At 43.9% G+C, this 22,634-nt stretch overlaps 1 protein-coding gene across 1 annotated transcript in view; it reads right to left on the bottom strand.

The window, feature by feature from the left end:
- LOC126162142 (uncharacterized) overlaps positions 1–22,634 on the bottom strand; it is a 534,708-nt gene that overhangs the window by 485,758 nt on the left and 26,316 nt on the right. Inside the window, exon 2 of the mRNA XM_049918436.1 lies at positions 3,890–4,757. Within this exon, the coding sequence (XP_049774393.1) occupies positions 3,890–4,738 (849 nt within the window). The 5' untranslated portion in view covers positions 4,739–4,757. The remainder of the gene's footprint in view (positions 1–3,889; positions 4,758–22,634) is intronic.

The following is a 22,634-nucleotide window of genomic DNA, read 5'->3' as shown; positions in this document are numbered from 1 at the left end:
AGCCAGAACGTTGAATGCAATCATGCAAACGCCAATGCATTGTCTTGTTTCGTACAGGTACAGGTACAGGTACCGGGTGTCAGATCGTGGGATGGCGCTTCATGGCTGTTGACACTTGTCGGTCAATACAGGGACAGTTAATGCTGGTTGTGGATGACGCTGGAGTTATCTCCCGATGATGTCCTATATGTGATAGATCTGGTGATCGACCACGCAAAGGCAACATGTCGATACTGTGCAGAGCATGTTATGTTACACCAGCAGTATGTGGGTGAGCGTTATCCTGTTGGAAAACACCCCTGGGAATACTGTTCATGAATGGCACCAAAACAGATACAAATCGAATCAGCAGACTTCCGTATAAATTTGCTGTCAGGGTGTGGGGGATAACCACGAGAATGCTCCTGCCATCAGACAAAATTTCACTCCAGCCCATAACTCCAGATGTTGAACAAGTGTGTCCAGCACGCAGAAGGCTGGTTGCAGGCTCTCAACTGGTCTCCTTCTAACCCAGACACGGCCATCGCTGACACCGAGACAGAACCAGCTATCATCAGGAATCCCAACAGCCTTCCACCCTATCCTCCAATGAACTCTCGCTTGACACCATTGAAGTTGCAAGTGGTAGTGGTTTGGGGTCAGTGAAATGCACGCTACTGGGCGTGTCCTAAAGTGTCCTCGAAGTAACCAATTTGTAACAGTTCATTGTGTCACTACGTTGACAATTGCTGCTCAGACTGCTGCTGCAGATGCAGTACGACTGTGAGTTAATGAGCATTTCGCTCTAATTTAAGTGTATGATTGAAAGAGTCAGCCTTCAAGAATCGTCAAACGAACCTCGTCGTCCAGGACCCTCCGCCACACACCGTTGGGTGGCTTGCGGAGTATAAATGTAGATGTAGACCAGATGCCACAAAGGGCGCAGATTCACCACAAGATGGGGAAACTCATAGGCGTCTATTGAGGCCGAAGCACTGTAGTGTGCGAGTGAGACAGACAAGAACCTACGTCATAGGGAAACCCAGTAGAAGGCTTTTGTGGCCAAGGAGACGTAGCACTGTTAAATATGGCGGACCTAAGATCGGCCACAAAGGGAAACTCTTATGAAAACTATTTAATTCTGTAGTAATGCAGGGAATCAAGCCTCAGTAATTTTAATCTGACATCCTCGATAAATTTTCATGGTGAGCCCAATAAAACTTGAATATTGGTCATCTCTATAATAAGTTAGGATTTACTGTTAAAGTGAAATTAACAAGTTTTGTAACAAAGGCCTGAATGCTAAAATCTGAACGCTTTGGTCGATCTTAACGATCGACATTTCATATAAAAGAACATCATTAATATGACAAATTTTGTAAATATCAGCTCTGTAACTTTATTTCTTTAAAAGATACAGTAAATTTAAACTACCAGTATTTTCAGTGAAGCATCAGGTCATCATTTTCTCCACACAAAACACATCGAACGATGACATCATGACACCTTATTGAATCATTAGGTAATAGAATATTAGTTGTAAAGTTTAGTGCATAGTAGTTACTTTTGTTCTTTATTTATTTATCAGAAAGCACATTGGTGCAAGGTGCTGGTCGTGGCATTGAAAGCTAAGAAGGAAATTCTATTGGTTTTATGTAAAAGAATTTAACGTTTATTATGTAATGGATATTGTTACTTTATTTAGAACGTGACAGTGGTCAAGCTTTGATTATTTAAATACGTTAAAATGTATAATAATGTAGAATAAGCTGTAGCCAATCAGATGGACGGCTTCAGAAAAGGGAACTGCCCTAGTCAGTTGAGCGAGGATATTCGGCGCGCGGGTGTAGATGCGAAAGCGGACAGTTCGGCTGGAGACACCAAGGTTACGGTTCGGATGCAGACGTGAAAGCGGACAGTGTCTTTAGGCGGTTATGAAGTGAAACGACTTAGAAAATTTCGCGTTGTGTGGTACTTCGGGACTTTTAGTTTGCTTTCCAAATAAACATTATTCTAACCACTCACAGCTGTGTGGCCTACATCATTTATGGGTCGTTAATGTAGTTCCCGATATTATTATTAATGTTACTATATGTTGTATTAACTTTGTATTTCGCAAAATTGCCGTCAACCAGACAGTTTAACCAAGGGGACACAAGTGTGTAATTTAGGGCGTGTAATGGGACACGTGCGGTTCAACTCTTAGATGAGTTTGAGCCAAGACATTTCCGAGAAGAGGAACTGCATGTGAGCCCCAACAGTTTCGGGATGTCAGCTCGCACGATGCACCAGAGGCATACGTCGAACACGGTGGTCTTCTCTCTTGTTAGTGTCACGTTGCGTGCGGAGCCCGGCAACATTCTTGCCAAGTCTTTTCGCGACATCGTAGAAGGAATATCCAGTTCCTCATAGCACTATTACAGGACCTCGTTAAACTTCAGCGAGATATTGATATTGGCCTCTTTGTCAACTTAAAGGCATTTTGACTAACTGTCACGTCCAGTCTCAAAGACAACTGATGCTCACGACCACGAGAGCGTTTATTTAAGGCAAACCTGATTTGAATCCTCACAGTAGTGCTAGTAGCACCCAATCTTACGCGACTGAAGCGAAATCTGAATACGCATCATTTTTCCAGGTGTAGAAACATGCCTATCAACTCCTTCTCGGTGTTGGAATTTTGTTCCGTTAGTGCAGTTTTCATTACCCTGTGCACAAGAAAGCAGCCCTAAACACTTTGACACAGAGCACATACGATTTCCGATGATGGTCATCTACAGGCTGAACTGCGGCGTCTGAAACTGGTGTAGCGAGTAAAATATTACAGTAAGCGAGAAACAGCGAACGCTTTCAGCTGGTACCGGCGAAACACTGCTTGTGACTCTGCGGAGGAAGCCGATTCGGCAGCTTTGGCACGGTACTTTACGGTGACTACCAGTAAAATAGGAAGTAAGCTGCAGGGATATCGGCTGAAACCAATGTTTCATCATGCCTCCAAGATTTGGGAGCCGAATACGCTTTTAGCTGCAGCAGTCGACTCTCAAAAAATGAAAACTTAGCTTACCTCCGTACTTCCGGCAATGTTGCCTGCTTTGGGAATATGATCAGCGGCCGCCGCCGGTACTCATTCGAAAAGACTGCAGACTTACCGGAACAAAATTTTCAGAGTTACAACGGACGCTGTTCGTTAGGCAACTCATTTATCATGTCATCCAGTAAAACTCTACCAGAAACCATACGAAAACTACTATAATGCTCCACGTCGTTAGCAATTCATTAATCGAAGAACCCCCGAATTCCCTTCATGGGCGTCTAAAGATGACCACCAGAAGAGACTTTATGGCTTACACTTTTTGTACTGACTGCAAACAATAACGGTCCATTCACTCATACTCCCTCATTTTGTACTCATCCATAACACAGTGAAACGGGAATAATGCTCCGTGGAGTTTTATTTAGTTCCATCTGACCAATACGCTTAGACCCAGCGGTCAGTGACCCGTGATGGCGACGGCGGGGGCAGGTGTCTAAAGCTCGAGAATTTTATTGGTGTAGCTTGTAAACCGAGAAGATTTTGTTCTTAGATGTCGATTAAGGTACTCTAAAATTTCATTTAGAGTTAAAAATCGTAGGATGGTTCAAATGGCTCTGAGCACTATGGGACTTAACATCTGAGGTCATCAGTCCCCTAGAACTTAGGACTACTTAAATGTAACTAATCTAAGGGCATCACACACATCCATGCCCGAGGAAGCATTCGAACCTGCGACCATAGCGGTCTCGCGGTTCCAGACTGAAGCGCCTTGAACCACTCGGCCACACTGGCCGGCTCGTAATATGAATACAAAGTACCACTGCAGTCGAGTTTGTCCTCCTTACGACTATCAGTGACAGAATAACATGTGCTTACCTGAAAGTCGACGAACCTAAGATCAGCTACTTTCCCTGCGTCGTACTTGAACATGATATTGTTCATCCAGCAGTCTCCGTGGAGCATTACCAACAGGTGGACGTCTTTATTGCTCCGCTCCTCCAATACTCGATCCACTGTATCCTCCCTGATTTGTAAGTACCTGTCGGCGTACTTGGAGTACTCGGGATACGCTCTCAGTTGGTCCGCCAGAGCCCTGAATGTGCCCCCGGTCAGCAGCAGCATGTAATCCCGCACGCTGGCCAGTGGGTCTGCCCTCAGACGTTCTCTGCAGTCGGCGCGATCTCTGAGGACCCTCGCCGAAGCGGCGTGGAGACGTGCGTAGGCCTTCAGCACGGCTGCGCAGTGCTCGTAGTCCAGCGGGCGGCCCGCTTCCGCCATCACAAAACCCTCGGCGGCCAGGTCTTCGAGCAGCAGGAAGTCCGCCGGGAGGTCGCCGCAGCGGAGGCAGCGCGCAGCCAGGGGGCGGAAAGCGCTCCCTTCGACAGCTGCCAGCAGCCCGTGGACCTCCGGCATCACGCTGCCCAGTGCCAGGGACTCCACCCTGAACACCCCTGCCTTGTCCGCCTCGGCCTTCACCAGCCCTTCGTCGGCAGAGCACTTCACTATCAGGCGTCTCTCTGCACGCTCGGACGTTCCTTTGACCCTGGTGCAGACAGCCACTCTGAAGATGCGGCTGATATAGCCGGAACCTTCTGGGCACGCATTTTCAACACTTATCGATTCTATTATGTCTTCTCCCGGAGGTTCTTCCTGTTTCAGAGCAGCCTGCAAGAAGTCGGAGTTGATCCATCGTGGGTGCGATTGTTCTTCAGTGGAGGTACTCATTGGACGACGCCTCAATAGCCTGAAATTTAAAAGAAGTAACTGTAGTTGATTCATCAAAACTTTTATGAGCTGTCTACTGGTAAATGAGGTTAATAAATAAGTCGATACGCTTGAAAATTTGTCCAAAACAAGGATTCTTGTCCTTGGTCGTTACAACTGCGCACCTTAACTATCTTTTGGAGTCGCTTCCTTCCCCCTTTCTCACCAAAGGTTACCTTCGGCGGTTTGGCTTCTAAACAGCTATCTACTGCAAGGCTCCTCTTCGCAAAAATAAAGCCAAAAATCACAGAAGAAATAAAAATATTACTGGTTCGCTTTGTACTCTGCTGGTTGGTTGGTTGATTTGAAGGGTGGGGGGGGGGGGGGGGGGAGAGGAGACCAAACTGCGAGGTCATCGGTCTCATCGGATTACGGAAGGATGGGGAATGAAGTCGGCCATGCCCTTTCAAAGGAACCATCCTAGCATTTGCCTAAAGCGATTTAGGGAAATCACGGAAAACCTAAATGAGGATGGCCGGACGAGGGATTGAACCTTCGTCCTCCCGAATGCGACTCCAGTGTGGTAATTGTACTCTGTCCTAGTGGAGAGGATGTAATGTGCATACTGGTAACTGCAGAAAATAAGTTGGTGGAAAACAGAAATTTTCCAATTTCAATTATAAAACCAAGTGTTGGGAAGATTTATCTGGCGATATTTGTTTGTAGTGCATCCTTGTAGAAAAGTGAAACATGGACGACATATATTTCAAACAAGGAGCGAACCAAAGCCCTCGACACAGATGTCACCAACCTTTTAGTTTGCCTGGGCCACACTGGAAGACGACGAGTACTTTTGAGCCGCATATAATGTATTTGGAAAAAAGAATGTCGTTTATATATGTACCACATTTAACTAATTTAGAAATTTTTTGATTCTTTGTTCTAAAAAAGGCAAGATGGAATTATTTGGCATTTTATTTACGACATTTCATTCGTAGTTTTACGTATCAGTAACTACTGACCATACAAGGTCAGGTCACAATAACGTGACCACCACTTATGCTCCACGACAATGTGCAATAATCACTCACAGATAGCAGGGGGAACACTAGCAGTGGAGGGTATGTAAAGCGAATCTGGACGACGTGGTATACAGTGCAGTTGGAGCGATTTATCTGAGGTCCAGAAGATTTTGTTCATTGGCTTTCGGGCCAAGGGTGGAAGCATTCCAGAAACGGCAATCCTTATTAACTGTTCGTGTGCTACTGTCGCTAAAGTACAATACTCCGTACATGGCAAAATGGCGCTATTGAAAACCGGCACCGAGGTCACTAAGGTGCACTACGAGCCTTATATGACAGAGGTGAATGAAAGTTGTGGATATCTGTAAGGGCGAATAGACGTGTAACTGTTGAGCACCTGAGCGCCGAGACGAACCAAGGCCTACCAGCAGGGTCTCGTCAATTACCGTTCAGCAGACGTTGCTGTGTATGGGCCTCGGCAGTAGCTACCTAGTCCATGCACCGATGCTGACTGCTGTTCATCTCCGACGAAGATTTAAATTTGTACGCCAGTAATGCAACTGGACGTCCACTGAGTGGCGAAATTGGTCTTTTCAGGCGAATCACGTTTTAGGCACCAGCAGCATGAAATGACTGAAAGCGAACACCCTGCATCTATCACCAAAAGGGGGAACGTTAAGGTCTAGCGAATACTTTCGCTGCATTCACAGGGTGAACTCCTGATTCTGTACGGCACAGTGGATTAACATAAGTGTGCATCTATCCTTGAGGACCATGTGCACCCCTACATGCAGTCTGCTTTTCCTCAGCACGATGGCATCTACCAGCAGGGAAATTCAACGTGCAGCACAGCTCGCAGTGCAAGTGTGTGCTTCGAAGAGCACCAGGACGAGTTTACCGTACTCCCCTGACCACCAAACTGCCCGATTTAAACCCAATCGAAAATCGGTGGTCATATGTCTGCGTAAGAAGAAGAAACTGACAAAGTCCGAAAACAATTTATTGGACTGTTAAACTAACCAAAACAAATTCTTCAAGTATAACACCAACACAATACAGTGACCTGTCTTCGAATCACAAGTATATACAATAATAATATAAAAAACAACTTAAATAATTTCCTACTAGTCTCCGCCAGAGACTTCTCTGATATACCAAGCCTACTCCAGAGATCAGCGAGAAGATCCAAGCCGAGTTGCCGGGGTGGCAGCTATCCACGTCTGCTGGCGGTCGATGAAATGACGATGTGCGGCCGATCGCCGGCGTTTATAGTGCTTCGGCGAATGAGTACCCCGGAACTATTTTCCATCACAAGGTTTGACGTGTGAAAATAGTTCCGGGATCTGCAGCGACCTCTTCCTTATGTTTATGTGGGCCAGTAGTGGCCCCTGGTGGCCGCTGGTGTCTTTGCTGTGGTGCGGTTGTTGTTGTGGCCGATCATCAATATTGCCTGTCGGTTGTGTAGTGCTTCGATGTGCCTGCGAGGAATGCAACCCGCGGCTGCACGCTGTCATTTTGGTTGCCGATACTCTAGGCGCCGTGATGTCTGGTGGAGAAGGCCACAGCACGTGGGACAACCTAGATCGGGCTGTTCGCGCTGTGGATCCCCAAGCGAGAGATATAGCGCAGCTGACCACGGCACGGGAATCAGTATGGCTCCTCATCCCTGTCGGTATCTTCCAGAGCGTCGTTAACTCTCTTCCTGCACGTCTCGCAGTGGTCCACACTTCAAAAGCAGATTATTCATGCTTTTGACATGTGGTCACATTAAGGTGACTTGATGGTGTAGAATTAATGTGACATTTGACTTCGAGTCTGGGAAACTAACGTATCAATATAAGACTCGATAAAAGTGGTTTCGGTTTTCAGAGTTTTCTCAAGGTCTTCATTTGAGATTGTGGCTCTATTTTTACTCTTTGAGTGCTTTTCTCTTGAAAATAACTGTTCACAGAAGTATGTGGTTCCAAACAAAGATGACAAATATTACACATAACTGTGCAGCATGGGGTATTTGTCCCTGGTTAGGTATGGCTTGCAAAAGTCCAACAAAGAAGCATGATCAAATTTTTTCCTTTAGTCGTACATTAGACTGCAACACTAAGCATGCTACATGAAAATTCTCTGGCAACGTACCTAAATTTTTTGTGAAAGGTATCGCATAAATGCAAAAATTGATAATTTTTTCTACAATCTGGAAACAGATTTTCGGATTCACGCATTAGATCGAAAAGTATGGCTGCGTATTGCATCCAGTCTTTAGGATTATGTTTTAATTTATCATAACTTTACATAATCGGAATTCCATGAGGTTTTTTTTTACCGAACTTGTAATACATGCTCACGCCTTGGGCAGCATTGATACGTGCTTTGGGCGGCAGGTTGAACACCCCTCCTTTAAAACATGTTGCTGCTGAGGAATGCTGAAGATTTCATGCGTCGATTGAATAATTTATGACAAGGTACTGAATCGAACGGTGGAGAAACGAAATTTGCGACACTGCTCGTCTAAAGCAAGGGATCACTTCATTGGACAAAATTACAGGCACCAAGGAGTCGTAAATTTAGTAATAGACGGTCGTGTGGGCATAAATTGAGAGATATCAAGGCTAGAGTACAGTATGCAAGCTCAAGTGAATGCGAGTTTCATCAATGAGGCAGAGGCGGAGAGACTTGCGTTGCATATGCTAACTTGGAGAGCTGGGTAAAACTACCCTTCCCACGGTCCCAGTAATTTTTCTTTGGTAAGTTCTAAAACTGTTCTCAAGTGTCTGTGGTAGGCAAATAACAGTAGATTCATCGCTACTTCTCCTTGCGTCTCCTCATCAAAAGTGGAAGGAAATAATAGGAGCAGCTTCTTCCAGCTACTTCAAATGATACATTCCTGAGGCAAAAACTTTTAAAGCTCTCTTGTGCTAACGCAGTTCTAAGTGATTATAAAAAGTGGTGCTTTCATTCGGACAATAAAGATCTGTAACAAGCCGCCACTTTGTCAGGGCAAGTGTGTTAACTCCGATCATGAAACACAGCTACGTATAAAAATTTCGTGAAAGGTTGAAGTACGTATTACACATTTGTAAAACTACCGTAGAATACCGTAGGCTATCGTACGCAAGCGTAGACTACGGTAATTTTGCTAGTATCTTTGGTCAGTTAAGGTGGTACCCACATTACGTCTGCTCTAGATGTGTTGGATACCTGTCTCACGCTAACACATAACGATTCCTTTCTTTGTGTATGCGATCGTCCTAATAACCGGAAGCGGTGTACGTTTACAAGTTAAGTGAGGATATATAAAGGTTTCAAGAAGTTCGTAACTGTTGGCTGCATTACAACAATTTATTATATTGCTACCGGTTTCGATCACTGACCAACATCTGGTACGAAAAATTGCTGAACCATACACTAGTATTAACAGTCAGTTTCATGAGTAATAATATAGAAAAACAATACTTCTCTCACTTCGACAACCATCATCATGCACACACACAACAGCACTATATACACTGAAGCGCCAAAGACATTGGTATAGGCGTACATATACAAATACAGAGATATGTAAACAGCCAGAATGCGTCGCGGCGGTCGGCAAAGCCTAAATAAGACAAATTCCCCAGACCTGAACATTATTGAGCATATGTGGGATGCCTTGCAACGTACTGTTCAGAAGAGACCTGCATCCCCTCATACTCTTATCGAATTATGGACAGCCCTGAAGGATTTCATGGTGTCAGTTTCCTGCAGCACTAATCCAGACATTAGTCGAGTCCATGCCACGTCATGTTGTGGCACTTCTGCGTGTTCGCGAGAGCTTTACATGATATGAGGAAGGTGTACCAGTTTCTTTGGCTCCTTAGTGCATAAAGAGCTGGGTAGCACTCGGAGCATTTTTGACTGACATAGTTATCTTCGAACCTGGTACTTAAAACTTAACAGTATTTACAGCAAAACTTAAACTGACGATGTTTAATTCAGGTTTTGTTAGAAAATTATTGGTCTGTAACGTTAAACAAAGGGATGTCGTAGTAAAAATCATATACCTCTAGGAAATACAGTTTCCTTAAAAAATAAATAAAGGATAGTAATAAAACATCGCTTCAGTACTTCGTCTAATTGATATAGATCATGTTTCTATTATTCTTAATCGACTTCCGCATTTATCAATAATATCAGGAAATTCTTCCTTTGTTCATCATGAACAACGTTCTATTGAGTACAAAACAACAACAATAATTATAAATATTTTTCTATGTTTTTACAGATAAGTTGTACCCGCATCAAAAGTAATTGCTTTGGTTACGTAAAAGCGCAGAAGTTACGCAATCAACTACTTCTTATTACTTATAAAATGCAATTTGTACTCTCTATGGATATAAAACACACGACAGCTAATACTGAATGACGTGCGGTTCTATGTATGTGCGAAACAAACAATCAAACAAACAAAAAACGAAAGAGACGTCGTAGTTTTGGAGAGACGGGAGAGCGTATAATCCAGTACCGACACTAGGCTTCTCTTCTCTTACAGCACCATAGTGGCCGCCGAACCATAGTCCCAACCCGATGTGTCAAACAACGTCAACAGTTTTATTTCATGAGACACTACAGAGAAGTTTTAAATTTGATTCCGACTATTCGTCCCTACTTATGAATCGAGCGCTACCACAAGGGCATTGAGACCTGGTACTTAGGGAAAGGCAGCATTCGGTGTGGACGGGGCCGTAATCAGTTACCCTTGGTTGCTCAGTTTTTTTTATTTTTTTAATCACCTACACTTTATTTGGAAACAATTGCAAATAAAGTTGACAATAAGGAACAACTATCAAATCTGACTTTCAAGATAATGTATAATTAAAAAAATTCTTAGCCAAGTTTCACTCACGGTTGAAGGCCTTATTGACCAGAAATTCAAATTATTTCTTGACTGAAGGGCCCAAGGGTAATAAATCAAAAAACAATTTGACGGCTGAAGGCCTGGATAGCAAATTCTTAAGAACCAGTTAAACTTCTCCAAGATACACTAAAATATTTTAAAAAAGACAATCATCAAAATTTCACTCTTAGGAGACAATATCTAATCAAAAATTCTTAAGACCAATTGCATTCACGGCTGGATGCCTTACTGACAAGAATTTCTAATTATTTGTTGGCTGAAGGCTCCAATAGTAACAACTCGAAAAAAAAAAAAACAGTTGGACGGCTGGAGGTCTGGACAGCAAATTTTTCTTCGAGAGATATTTAAAGAACAATCATCAACATTTCAGTGTTAAGGTATTTTGTCTAATTAAAATTTCTTAAGACGAGTTACACTCACGGCTGAAAGCCTTATTAACAAGACATTCACTCTTTGTCGACTGAAGGCCCAAACAGTAATAATCCAAAATTAAAATATGAAAAAAACTATCATCACAATCTGACCAAATCAAGAGGGAAGTGGGCCTCAGACAGCGCTCCAAGGATCGACCTGGGAAAGTCACTCAACTTCAAATGGCTCTGAGCATTATTGGACTTAACATCTGAGGTCATCAGTCCCCTAGAACTTAGAACTACTTAACCTAACTAACTTAAGGACATTACACACATCCATGCCCGAGGCAGGATTCGAACCTGCGACCTTAGAGGTTGTGCGGTTCCAGACTGAAGCGCCTAGAACCACTCGGCCACACCGGCCGGCCCCTCAACTTCGTAAACGGTGAGACAGGCAGACAGGAGTTTATGCGCTTAACCGGATGGGAACTCAAAACTAGTGACAGTTTAAACGCAGACCAACACCCTTGCAAAATCCACCTAACGTCTGATAACCAATACAACAATGGAATAACCCAGGCAAGACGGAACCGGCGGACAGCACTGCGTCTTCGGAATCTGGTGTTTAGAACATCCAGATGCAGAAGGAACCACTACGACCAAAGTAGTCCAAAAGAAACAAAGTATCCGAACCACAATCATGAAGGCTGTCGAACTACACGCCACTGGCGATAGTAAAAATATTGATGGCCTTTTGGCTGCTGGATGTAAGAAGATTTTGTATCATTTCACCTGACAGACGTCATTATCTCTGTGGAACTGCTATCTCTAAATGCATTCTTGCTTTCTCTAAACGCAGAATTTCAAATTACTATGGAGTCATAAGAGGGAAGCTGCAGTCGCTACCAGGTCGCTGGGAGAACATGAGTTTGATGGCTCCTTTGAAAACGTTATAAACAAACACACGTTTTCCTGTTAGTGGATTTCATTCTCTCTACCTCGTCAATGTCGCATTCAACAACACAAACATAACTATTTCCTTAATATTTGCTCATAAAAGTCATGTACATTAAACAGAAGGTGCAGTCATATGAAAACGAGACAGATGGAAAAGTAGTAAATAAATATTTTAGTCCGAAGCAGATCTACGGCCACAAGTATCTTTCTCCAGGGTTCCAAATTAACAGATATCTTATGTGGAGCGATCGAGACTTTAGGGAGAAAATTTATCTGCCCCTTAAAGTTGCAATAAGATCACACTACTAGCTTTTAACGAACAAAGCGTCCGAATGCTCTAAAATAACGGAAACTTTTTTTTTGTAATCTATTAGGCAAATATAACACACTGCAGGCCGGAAACTTTATCTTGGCCCCTCTGTGATCGGTAGAAGTTGTCTGATTTAGTGCAGCGTCTGGAATGTTTACGCTCTTTGCCACTTTTAGCTACGTACCAATATTGTTCGCAGCAGACACTGCCATTCTAGCACTGATGGGTGTGCCTTATTGTGGCTTCAAATGGCTCTGAGCACTATGAGACTTAACTTCTGAGGTCATCAGTCCCCTAGAACTTAGAACTAAGGACATCACACACACCCATGCCCGAGGCAGGATTCGAACCTGCGACCGTAGCGGTCGCGCGGTTCCAGACTGTAGCGCCTAGAACCGCTCGGCCACACCGTATTGTGCCTAGTGATTGTTAACTTATTTACAAAAATGAGCGAAGAATTTTTACTCCGTCCTTCTAGCGACTCACCATCAACTTTCGTGTTACTGATACGACGCGTTAATCGTTTACTTCTTGGTTTCTTTTATAAGATGTAAGTGCTGGTCTGGGAGGAGAAGACGGAGCTTGTCTCAGCAGCAGTGGGCTACGAACCGGTCGAAGGCTCTTGCTCGCAACATCCTCCGATCAGGAGCCAAGTAAAAATGTGAGATCTGTAATTCGCTCTCTTATTGAAATCGCTTTACATCTGTTGCTGTGAATTATGTCAAGAACCTCAGTTTATGACGTTCTTGCTTTTCGCTTTTACTTCAGTCTCTCACCTTCCGTTTCAGCCTCTTGTCTTACAATGTTTTCACCTCTGGATGTATCAGTATCTTTGGTTAGCCAAATTTTATTTTGCGCAATGAAATTATTTTATTTGTGTGTCTTTAAAAGAGAAAGTGAGGCGTACCGCCTCTACATTGTCCCTGTAGATGGGAGAGTAGTGATTATACGTGCAGTATGAGCCACGCGCAAGGCAGGTAGCATCAGATAACTCGAGTGTGTGTGATTTCTATACGATATGATGAAGGTCACTATCTGCGGGACACTATTTGAACTGCAGTCAAAATACTTTCAATTTTATTTCCAGTCTCGTTTGTTTAATTTTCTGATTTTCTAATTTTCTAATTGTTTATTAATTTCTACAATTTTGTTTTGTTTAGTTAAAGAAAGCGTGAATGTTTGTTTAATTTTCTAATGGTTTATTAACAACTACTGGTGTTACGTTTACTTATGAGAGCGCAATGTATTTCTAGAAGTAGTCAAAGAAGAATCTGTTTCACATTTCAAGTACCTAGGAAGCACGATCTCGAAGGACAACACCATTAAGCAGGAAATACTCAGCAGGTCAGAGAAAGCATCCAATTTTTACAGTCAAATCAGAAACCTTCTCTCGGATAATAAAATGCCACGAAAAGCAAAAGCGATCATTTACCACACCTATTTTGGACCAGTCCTAACACATGGTACCAACTAAACAAAGACCTCAGCAGAATTCAGGCAACAGAAATGAGATTCATTAGAACTATGAATCAAAGAACGAGAAAGGACTAAATCAGAAATGAGGTGAATAGAAAAGTAGCTGGTATTGAGGTTCCTGTTAACAGTGTCATAAAGGAGCGCAGGCTTCAGTAGTATAGGCACATAATGAGAATGAACAGCCAAAGACCTGCCAAAAGGTATTTCAACCTGAGCCTCGTAGGAAGAAGACTACGGGGAAGACCAAGAAAACGCTGCTTAGAAACTGAAACTTCAGATGTGGAGGAGAAAGGACACAAATGGGAAGCTGTCCTGGAACGGAAGAGCTATGAAGACAGAACGATATGGCGAGCGCATGCACACCACACCCAGGAAACTGCAGTTGGGAAACGATGATGATGATGAGAGTGAAAGAAGGTGTGGATGCGAAATATTGATTTATGTAAAGCTTTTATACTATACAGTGAAGTAACTGGGCACATGAGGAATGTTCGAGAATCACGTATGTGTTAGTTATTCGTACTGGAGAATTTGTTATAAACTATTTCGTCAGTTTATGGTACTGTGGAAATGAGATTACGATTTCGGTAAAGTACCTTTGTTAAGGGGGGATTAATTTTATATTTTTGGATTTTCAAAATTTGTTTAGGGCAACTTACTGTTTTGATTCAGTAACAAATTTTGGTTGGTTCTATATATATGAGTGGGTTTGATGCTGATTTCCGACTGGCTATGATGTCTCAGAAATTAGCATGCTCGCATGTATTTTGGAAATTATAAATTTGTTTTATGTAGACAGATGAGTAGCATCGGGGCTTGGACCTCTTAGTGATCAGACCTATTGATATGTGCTCCTTTGAAATTTTTTAATATTGTCATATTTCGATACAGAAGTGTTTGAGAAGTGCCGCAAAGTGTGGAAGACAGATTTAAAGCGCAGTATGAAATTCGGAACTCTCAGTAACGTTTTAAATAACTAAGTTCCACGTGGCGCGTTTGCTTGCTCGCGAACGTGAACATTTTCTTTACGTGAGACTGATATTAGCAATATTTGAGCGAGCAATTCTGAACAAAATATTCCGTTTGTGAACTTTCTGTGAAGGGTAGTTCATAATTACCATGATCTGGTGACGGTTATGAAAGAGGTGTGCGTGCGAACTTTTCAGACTTTGTACAGCTTAGAGTAAGGCTTTGTGAACGCATGTTTGTCGTAATAGAGTGAAATATTATGCACGTAAATACTTTTATTTCGCTATTCCTTCCACCGACAAAGCAGGTTTAGTGTGACTTCTAGTTCTGATGAGTACCGCTATTTATTTCTATGGTTTTTTTTTTTTTTTTTTTTTTTTTTTTTTTTTTTTTTTTTTTTTTTTTTTTTTTTTTTGCGGCTGATAACTGCGTATCAGTAACTTGAAAGAGGCATGCGTGTTTTAGAAGAGGTTCACCACGAGGTGAGTGAATACTACACATCTTTAACGCACTGCGCTGCCGCGAATGGTGTTGTGTGCAGTACGTTCAAATTAATAAACTATAACACTCCAGCCTACTGTACAAATATTATTTTTGATTGATGAGTTATCGCCAACAAAAATTTCAAAAATTCTGGAAGGTTTACAGCTATTCAGGAAAGGATAACTGAGTTTAAACCTAGGCCTGTTCCATTTGAAGCTGCTCCACCTGAAAGACGCCCCACGCCTACAAACGCAGATGGAAACAAATCAATTGTTCAAAAGTGTGTGAAATCTTATGGGACTTAACTGCTAAGGTCATCAGTCCCTAAGCTTACACATTACTTAACCTAAATTATCGTAAGGACAAACAGACTCATCCATGCCCCAGGGAGGACTCGAACCTCCGCCGGGTCCAGCCGCACAGTCCATGACTGCAGCGCCTTAGATGGAAACAAAATGAAGTGCGGAGAAGGAGGCACATATCACGTAAAAATTACTAAATGAAAACATCGGGAAAAATGTATGGCAATCTGTGGAATGCAAATCGAAAGAAAATGAGATGAAAAATTTCTGAGCGATGCCAAGATCATTTCAAAATTAATTCCACTGGTATTGTGCCGAGGTATTTTCGTCATGGCCGACTCGAGGGTCCTCCAAGTAACGGCAGAAATTCAAACAGAAATCGTAGTAGCAGTCCTACGCCGGAAAAGCGGTATCGTTACCATTTATTTTAAGTGCGTTGTGGTACATGATTACCTCGGTTTAGACGGAACGAAATCCATCCACAGTCCCGTTATTAATAGCATTTTTTCTTTCCTTCTCTTCTTTCTGTGCTAGTTTTTCAGCTTGAGATCGACTACTTTCCTGGCTAATTTGTTACTATGCTGCGGACCTACTTTAACTCCTCCCAAACAAGCGATGAAGGCCCAACGGCACGGACCGGCACGGACCGGCCCATAGGCGTCACTGGATGCGGATATGGAGGGGCATGTGGTCGGCATACCGCTCTCCCGGCCGTATGTCAGTTTCCGAGACCGGAGCTGCTACTTCTCAGTCAAGTAGCTCCTGAGTTTGCCTCACAAGGGCTGAGTGCATCCCGCTTGCCAACAGCGCTTGGCAGACCGCATGGTCACCCATCTAAGCGCCAGCCCAGCCCGCCAGCGCTTAACTTCGGTTGTCTGACGGGGACTGGCAAGACCGTTGGTGGACTTACTTTAGATAACGTCAATAAGCAGGAATGTTAAACATTAGCAGGATGATTAAAACTTCTGTGGTGACTTTTAATATGTGCGGACATATCCATTTTCAAGAAACAAGCAATTATAATTTGCTGAATGAAAATGTAAAATATTTGAATGCTCTTTATGTGTGTCGGTTTACTCACTTTAAATCGTAAATCCAACCCTACGTGGTTACAAATGACTTAACTGACCGACTAGGAAAAAATATAGCACTCAGTCTTCAGGCCACAAGTGGCCCATCGGGACCATCCGACCGCCGTGTCAACCTCAGCTGAGGATGCGGATAGGAGGGGCGTGTGGTCAGCACACCGCTCTCCCGGTCGTTGCGATGGTTTTCTTTGATCGAAGCCGCTACTATTCGGTCGAGTAGCTCCTCAATTTGCCTCACGAGGCTCAGTTCACCCCGCAAAGCGGCAACAGCGCATGGCGACACGGATGGTCACCCATCCAAGTGCCGACCACGCCCGACAGCTCTTAACTTCGGTGATCTCACGGGAACTGGTGTATCTACTGCGGCAAGGTCATTGCCAGGACGATATATAGCGTGGCGTAAAAATCGCTTAACAGTTGAAAGTTCAATGCATCAAGGAATAAAGTAGTTAGAGAGGTAAATTTTGACACACATGCTTGAAATAACATGGGGTTTTATTGAAACCTAAGAAACTGCACAAAACAACCAACAGATGGAGCTTCATATGATTCAGAACCAATGATTAGCATAATAATTTATTTTTAGGGCATAGACAATATTCTTTATAATAAATGGTCAGCATGTCGGGCATCGTTCAATACCTGTAGTTGACGGACAGTGTTTTCAACAGTACTGTACAGCATATCAGTAGTTACGGTGAGAAGTTGCCGTTGGATGTTGCCTTTTAGCACCCCTCATGAGGTCGGGCGATCGCGGCAGATTTGCGACTTCAGGTAACCCCACAACCAATAATCACCCGGATCGAGGTCTGTGGACCTGGGAAGTCAAGTCTGACGGAAGTGGCGGTTCAGCACGCGATTCTCACCAAGCGACGTGAGCAAGAGGACTTTCACGCGTCTAAGAGTAAGGGGTGGCTCCCACCCTGGGTGAAAGTCGCACCTTCCAGCAGATGATTATCAACCAGGCTAGGGAGGACGCGATTCTGAAACATTTCGGCGTACCTCGCACACATAACGCTGACAGTTTAAGAAGCAGTAACCCGCATTTCCTCGAAGACAAAAAACTCCATTCACGATTGGTGTGGTAAATCCGCCAGCACACCATTAACTTCTATTCATGCAGTGGGGTTTCCATGACAGTTTTAGGATTTCCCTTAGCCCAAATTCTGCACGTGTGGGTGTTGGCAAACCTTCGGTGTAAAACATGGGCTTCGTTAGCCCGCAACACGTTGGACAACCAATCGTCATTTTCCCCAAATTTAAGAAGTTCTCACATCGCAAATGCTCTCTGCGTCACAAAATCGCAAAATCACTTTGGGTTTTCTACGGGTGTAATTGGAGAGTATGCGTTAGTGCTCTCCAATTAGTAATGCGTGTAATACCGGTGCGACGGAAGGCATAAAGAGCATAGAGCATGACCTTCACCATGCGGAGGTGAACGTGCATTCCTTTCTGATCTGTCCGAGCAACCCGTGGTCTCGAACTTCGTGATCATTTTCTTCGCAGAGATACCGGTCATAGGACTGTTATACGTTGGAATACCCTTCTTAATGTGATATGATCGTACAGCTGCAGCGGATTCTCCATTCTGATACTAAACCTTCGCAAACAGTGCCTGTTCTTGTAAAGTCAACATGCCGCCATTGCTGGGGCATCTGGGTGCCTGTCTCACTACACCTCTTCTTATGCACCATTCTCATGCAACATCTGGGTGCCTGTCTCACTACACCTCTTCTTATGCACCATTCTCATGCAGCATCACTGACATGTTGTTGTCCATCGCTGTCTGTTGACAGTTTTTGCACTCGTTTTTGATTTTAATAAAAGCCCATGTCATTTCAGGCAGGTGTGTCTATTTTTACCTCTCTACCTGTCCTTCCGGAATTAGTGCTTTTTCAAATGTTAACGGAGTTTTAGGTCACCCTGTACTCTCACACTCGGTCATAAAATAAAACAGAGTGTTTGTATAAAACGTGCTACAGGCGCGAAAATTGGTTAGTTATATATGTCATTTTATTCCATGTACTGGTAGAGCCAACGAAATTTTTAACTTTTTCTATTGTTTGATGGAAACAAAAGTCGAAATTAGCTCGAGATCAATCCCAGACTTATGAAAGCAGCGTTGGATGTAGATCAGGAAGTATCTTAATGTTGATATATCAGAGTCTCTTGTGATGCCGAGACGTTTATTTGCGCAGTGCGAGTGACAGATATTCCGGACATCTACGTCACAATGGTACAACGGCGTCACTGATCTATCAATAGGTGGATACCAAGCAAGGAGAGCGCTGATACATTAGAATTATTTCGCCATCATAGGGAAATTCGTACGAGTTGTCCCCACTCCTCCTAGCTCAGATCCTGATACGCTGTTGGCTTAGTGTAAAACTGTGCATCTGAACTCGGAATTTCCCCAACACTTTTTCGTCAGTGTTAGTCTGCAATAACAGGAAGTCAGAATTTTAACGCGCACGAGCCTTGCCTCTTGATCCGTTAAAAACTTGAAGATACAGAGTCACGCAATGACCGACAGAAACAAAAGTAGTCATGCCCTTGTAAGTTTCAGAGGCGGATGCGATAATGACAGAGAAAAGTGCAAGCTGTTGTGTTTCGTAACTGTTGTCAAGCCACGAATGGCAGTGGGTGCGCAGCAATGGCCGCTTATCACATGCCACACGACTGATTACCATGTTACACTACGTTGTTGCGTCAGCGTGAATGTGCACTGTTGGACATCAAAATTAGGCCACCATAAAGGCGGTATGCAATGAACGTCAAACCGGCACGTAGTGTACCACCGGGTGGTTGCAATTAAAGTGCAGCTACTCACTGACGTCCGATGTGGACTGTAATTATTGTGTGACGCTAATGCGTTACTCTGGAATCGATCCACGCTGAAAATGTTGGCCACTAGGTGAAAATCTGGCTCTGTAAAGCATCTCGTCGTCCTCTCTGGTGCTAATATGGCAGAGAACGTGTAAGCGGCAGCTACTAATACCATCAGTATTGTGCTTTTCTCAGTTGTTTGAGCTTCACTTCCCACATCCAGCTTGTAATCCATTACATATAAAAACATTTCTGTACGTCTTTCTTGCATTCACAGCGCCTAATTTGCACCTGGTGCCAAAAATGGGAATTAAATTTTTCTGACATAGCTCGGTTCCCCTTTAACATACTAGAATATCTACCAAATTTCGCTGCCATACGATAACTACAGCCCACAATGGGTCCCTATGAGTAGATGCACTTCAACTATAGCCACCCGGTACATACTTGGATATGCAAACAATTAGAGTTTCAAAGCAAGCATGCAGAGCAGGTGGGAGTAATACCACTTACATTCTGTATCTAAGGAAAGTTTACGTAGCGACTTTCTCATTCAGAAATCGCGTTTTGTGAGAGGATCGCGTTATGCATCGTGTAAGAAGCACAGACGCCCAGAGTCGGAATTCGGCAGCACCAGAATAGTGGTCTATAGGATTGCGTTTGGTCGTTCTGCAACGGTGCTGCATGCATTGGTCGGGATCCGAGGAATGTCATGCGAATATGAAACCGATCGGCTGAGGCGAGACGTACCCTACGCCTTCATGCAGAATCTCAACGGTCCCACGCTGACACCGAATTACCGCTGGATATATTTCGTAAACCCCATCGAATACTGACGAATCGATTCCACAGACCGAACGTGAGGAGAGGGGCTAGTGTAACTGGTTAACACAAACCATAAAAAAATACACGGAAGTAAGTTTTTTAACACAAACCTACGTTTTTTTAAATGGAACCCCGTTAGTTTTGTTAGCACATCTGAACATGTAAACAAATACGTAATCAGTGCCGTTTGTTGCATTGTAAAATCTTAATTACATCCGGAGATATTGTAACCTAAAGTTGACGCTTCAAACCTCCGACGTTCAGTTGCGTGTTGTAACAAACACGGGCCACGGTCGGCGAGCAGCATCTGCAGGGACATGTTTACGATGACGACCGTGTTTACGAGTGTGGCTGTAGTGCACTGTTGTGGTTTGGTCTAGCTGTCGCAGTGTCCACATGTAGCGCTTGCTGCCTTTGTTATTCTGCATTCGTCTCCGCACGCAGACCAACTGTAGTACACCGTGTTACCTGACGTCTGTGATAGTGTAGTGTTGTAGGAACTGTGACCATGGTGTATTCGAACTCTGAAAAGGCGGAGATGATACTCATCTATGGCGAGTGTCGACGAAATGCAGCTGAAGCCTGCAGAGTGTATGCAGAACGGTACCCGGATAGAGAGCATCCAATGTGCCGCACATCGCAAAACATCTACCGCCAACTGTATGCAACAGGTACGGTCGTAGCACGCAAACGGGTCCATAACAGGCCCGTCACCGGAGAAGCGGGTACAGTTGGTGTGTTAGTTGCTGTTGCCATGAACCCACACATGAGTACATGGGACACTGCGAGAGCCGGTGGATTGAGTCAAAGTAGTGTCATGCGCATACAGCATCATCACCGCTTCGGCCGGCTTTAATCATCGAGTGCAATTCTGTCAATGGGCATTAACAGAGAATGCGTTGCAGTTCTACCTGTTTACCGATGAAGCAGGTTTCATAAACCACGGGGCAGTGAATCTACGGAACATGCATTACTGGTCCGTGGACAATCCTCGCTGGCTCAGACAGGTAGAGCGACAGCGACCGTGGACTGTAAATGTATGGTGCGGAATCATTGGCGACCACCTCATTGGTCCTCACTTCACTGCAGGGGCCCAAACAGCTGCAACATACATCGCGTTTCTACAGAATGATCTGCCAACGTTGCTCGAAAATGTCCCACTGGAAACGCGTCGACGTATGTGGTATCAGCATGATGGTGCATCTGCACATTCCGCAATTAACACTAGGCTGACCCTTGACAGGATGTTCGACGGGCGTTTCATAGGACGTGGAGGACGCATAAATTGGCCAGCCCGTTCTCCTGATCTTACACCTCTGGTCCAGGACAGTGGCGAAATTGGACTGAGCAAAGATTGGGTAATTGTACGGGCGCTGATAACCACGCAGTTGAGCGCCCCACAAACCAAACATCATCATCATCATCACTACACCTCTGGACTTCTTTCTATGGGGTACGTTAAAGGAGAATGTGTACCTTGATGTGCCTACAACCCCAGAGGATATGAAACAACGTATTGTGGCAGCCTGCGGCGACATTACACCAGATGTACTGCGGCGTGTACGACATTCATTACGCCAGAGATTGCAATTGTGTGCAGCAATGATGGCCACCACATTGAACATCTATCGGCCGGACATGTCGGGACACACTCTATTCCACTCCGTAATTGAAAACGGAAACCACGTGTTACGTGTACCTCACCCCTCATGGTAATGTACATGTGCGTCAGTTAAAAAGACCAATAAAAAGGTGTTAGCATGTGAACGTAATGTGCTGTTCCAGTCTCTTCTGTACCTAAGGTCCATCACCGTTCCCTTTGGATCCCTACGTAATTCGGTGCTCTCCGATACACACGATCGAACAGTGGAGGAGTGGTACTCAAGCGTCAACTTTAGGTTACAATATCTCCGGATGTAATAAACATTTTACAATGCAACAAATGGCACTGATTACGTATTTGTTTACATGTTCAGACGTGCTAGCAAAACTAACGGGATTCCATTTAAAAAACCTTAGGTTTGTGTTATAAAACATACTTCCGTGTATTTTTTTATGGTTTTTATTAACCTATTACACTAGCCCCTCTCCTCACGTTCGGTCTGGGGAATCGATTCGTCAGTATTTGATGTGGTTTACGAAATATATCCAGCGGTAACGTTAGGTGACTCACCTTATATATATGCAGGGACTCCTGTGTTCAGCGTTGACGTTGGGACCAACACTTTCTACGCGGTGCTCTGCTGCGGCATCAAGGGAGCCGGGTAGCTCCGTCTTATCTTAAGAGTACTCCAATGAAGGGCATCAATCAGTCCAACTCTCACAAAATTTTGTGGTTTTGCTTTATCAGGATAATATCTTTTCTCTCCCTGCAACTGCTCATATTTTCGACGTTCATATTTTCCATTCCATGAA

The sequence above is a fragment of the Schistocerca cancellata genome, chromosome 2, assembly GCF_023864275.1.
Source record: "Schistocerca cancellata isolate TAMUIC-IGC-003103 chromosome 2, iqSchCanc2.1, whole genome shotgun sequence".
Taxonomy (NCBI): Eukaryota; Metazoa; Arthropoda; class Insecta; order Orthoptera; family Acrididae; genus Schistocerca; species Schistocerca cancellata.
The sequence above is the reverse complement of the archived record's forward strand: the minus strand, read 5'-3'. Positions and strand labels throughout refer to the sequence as shown.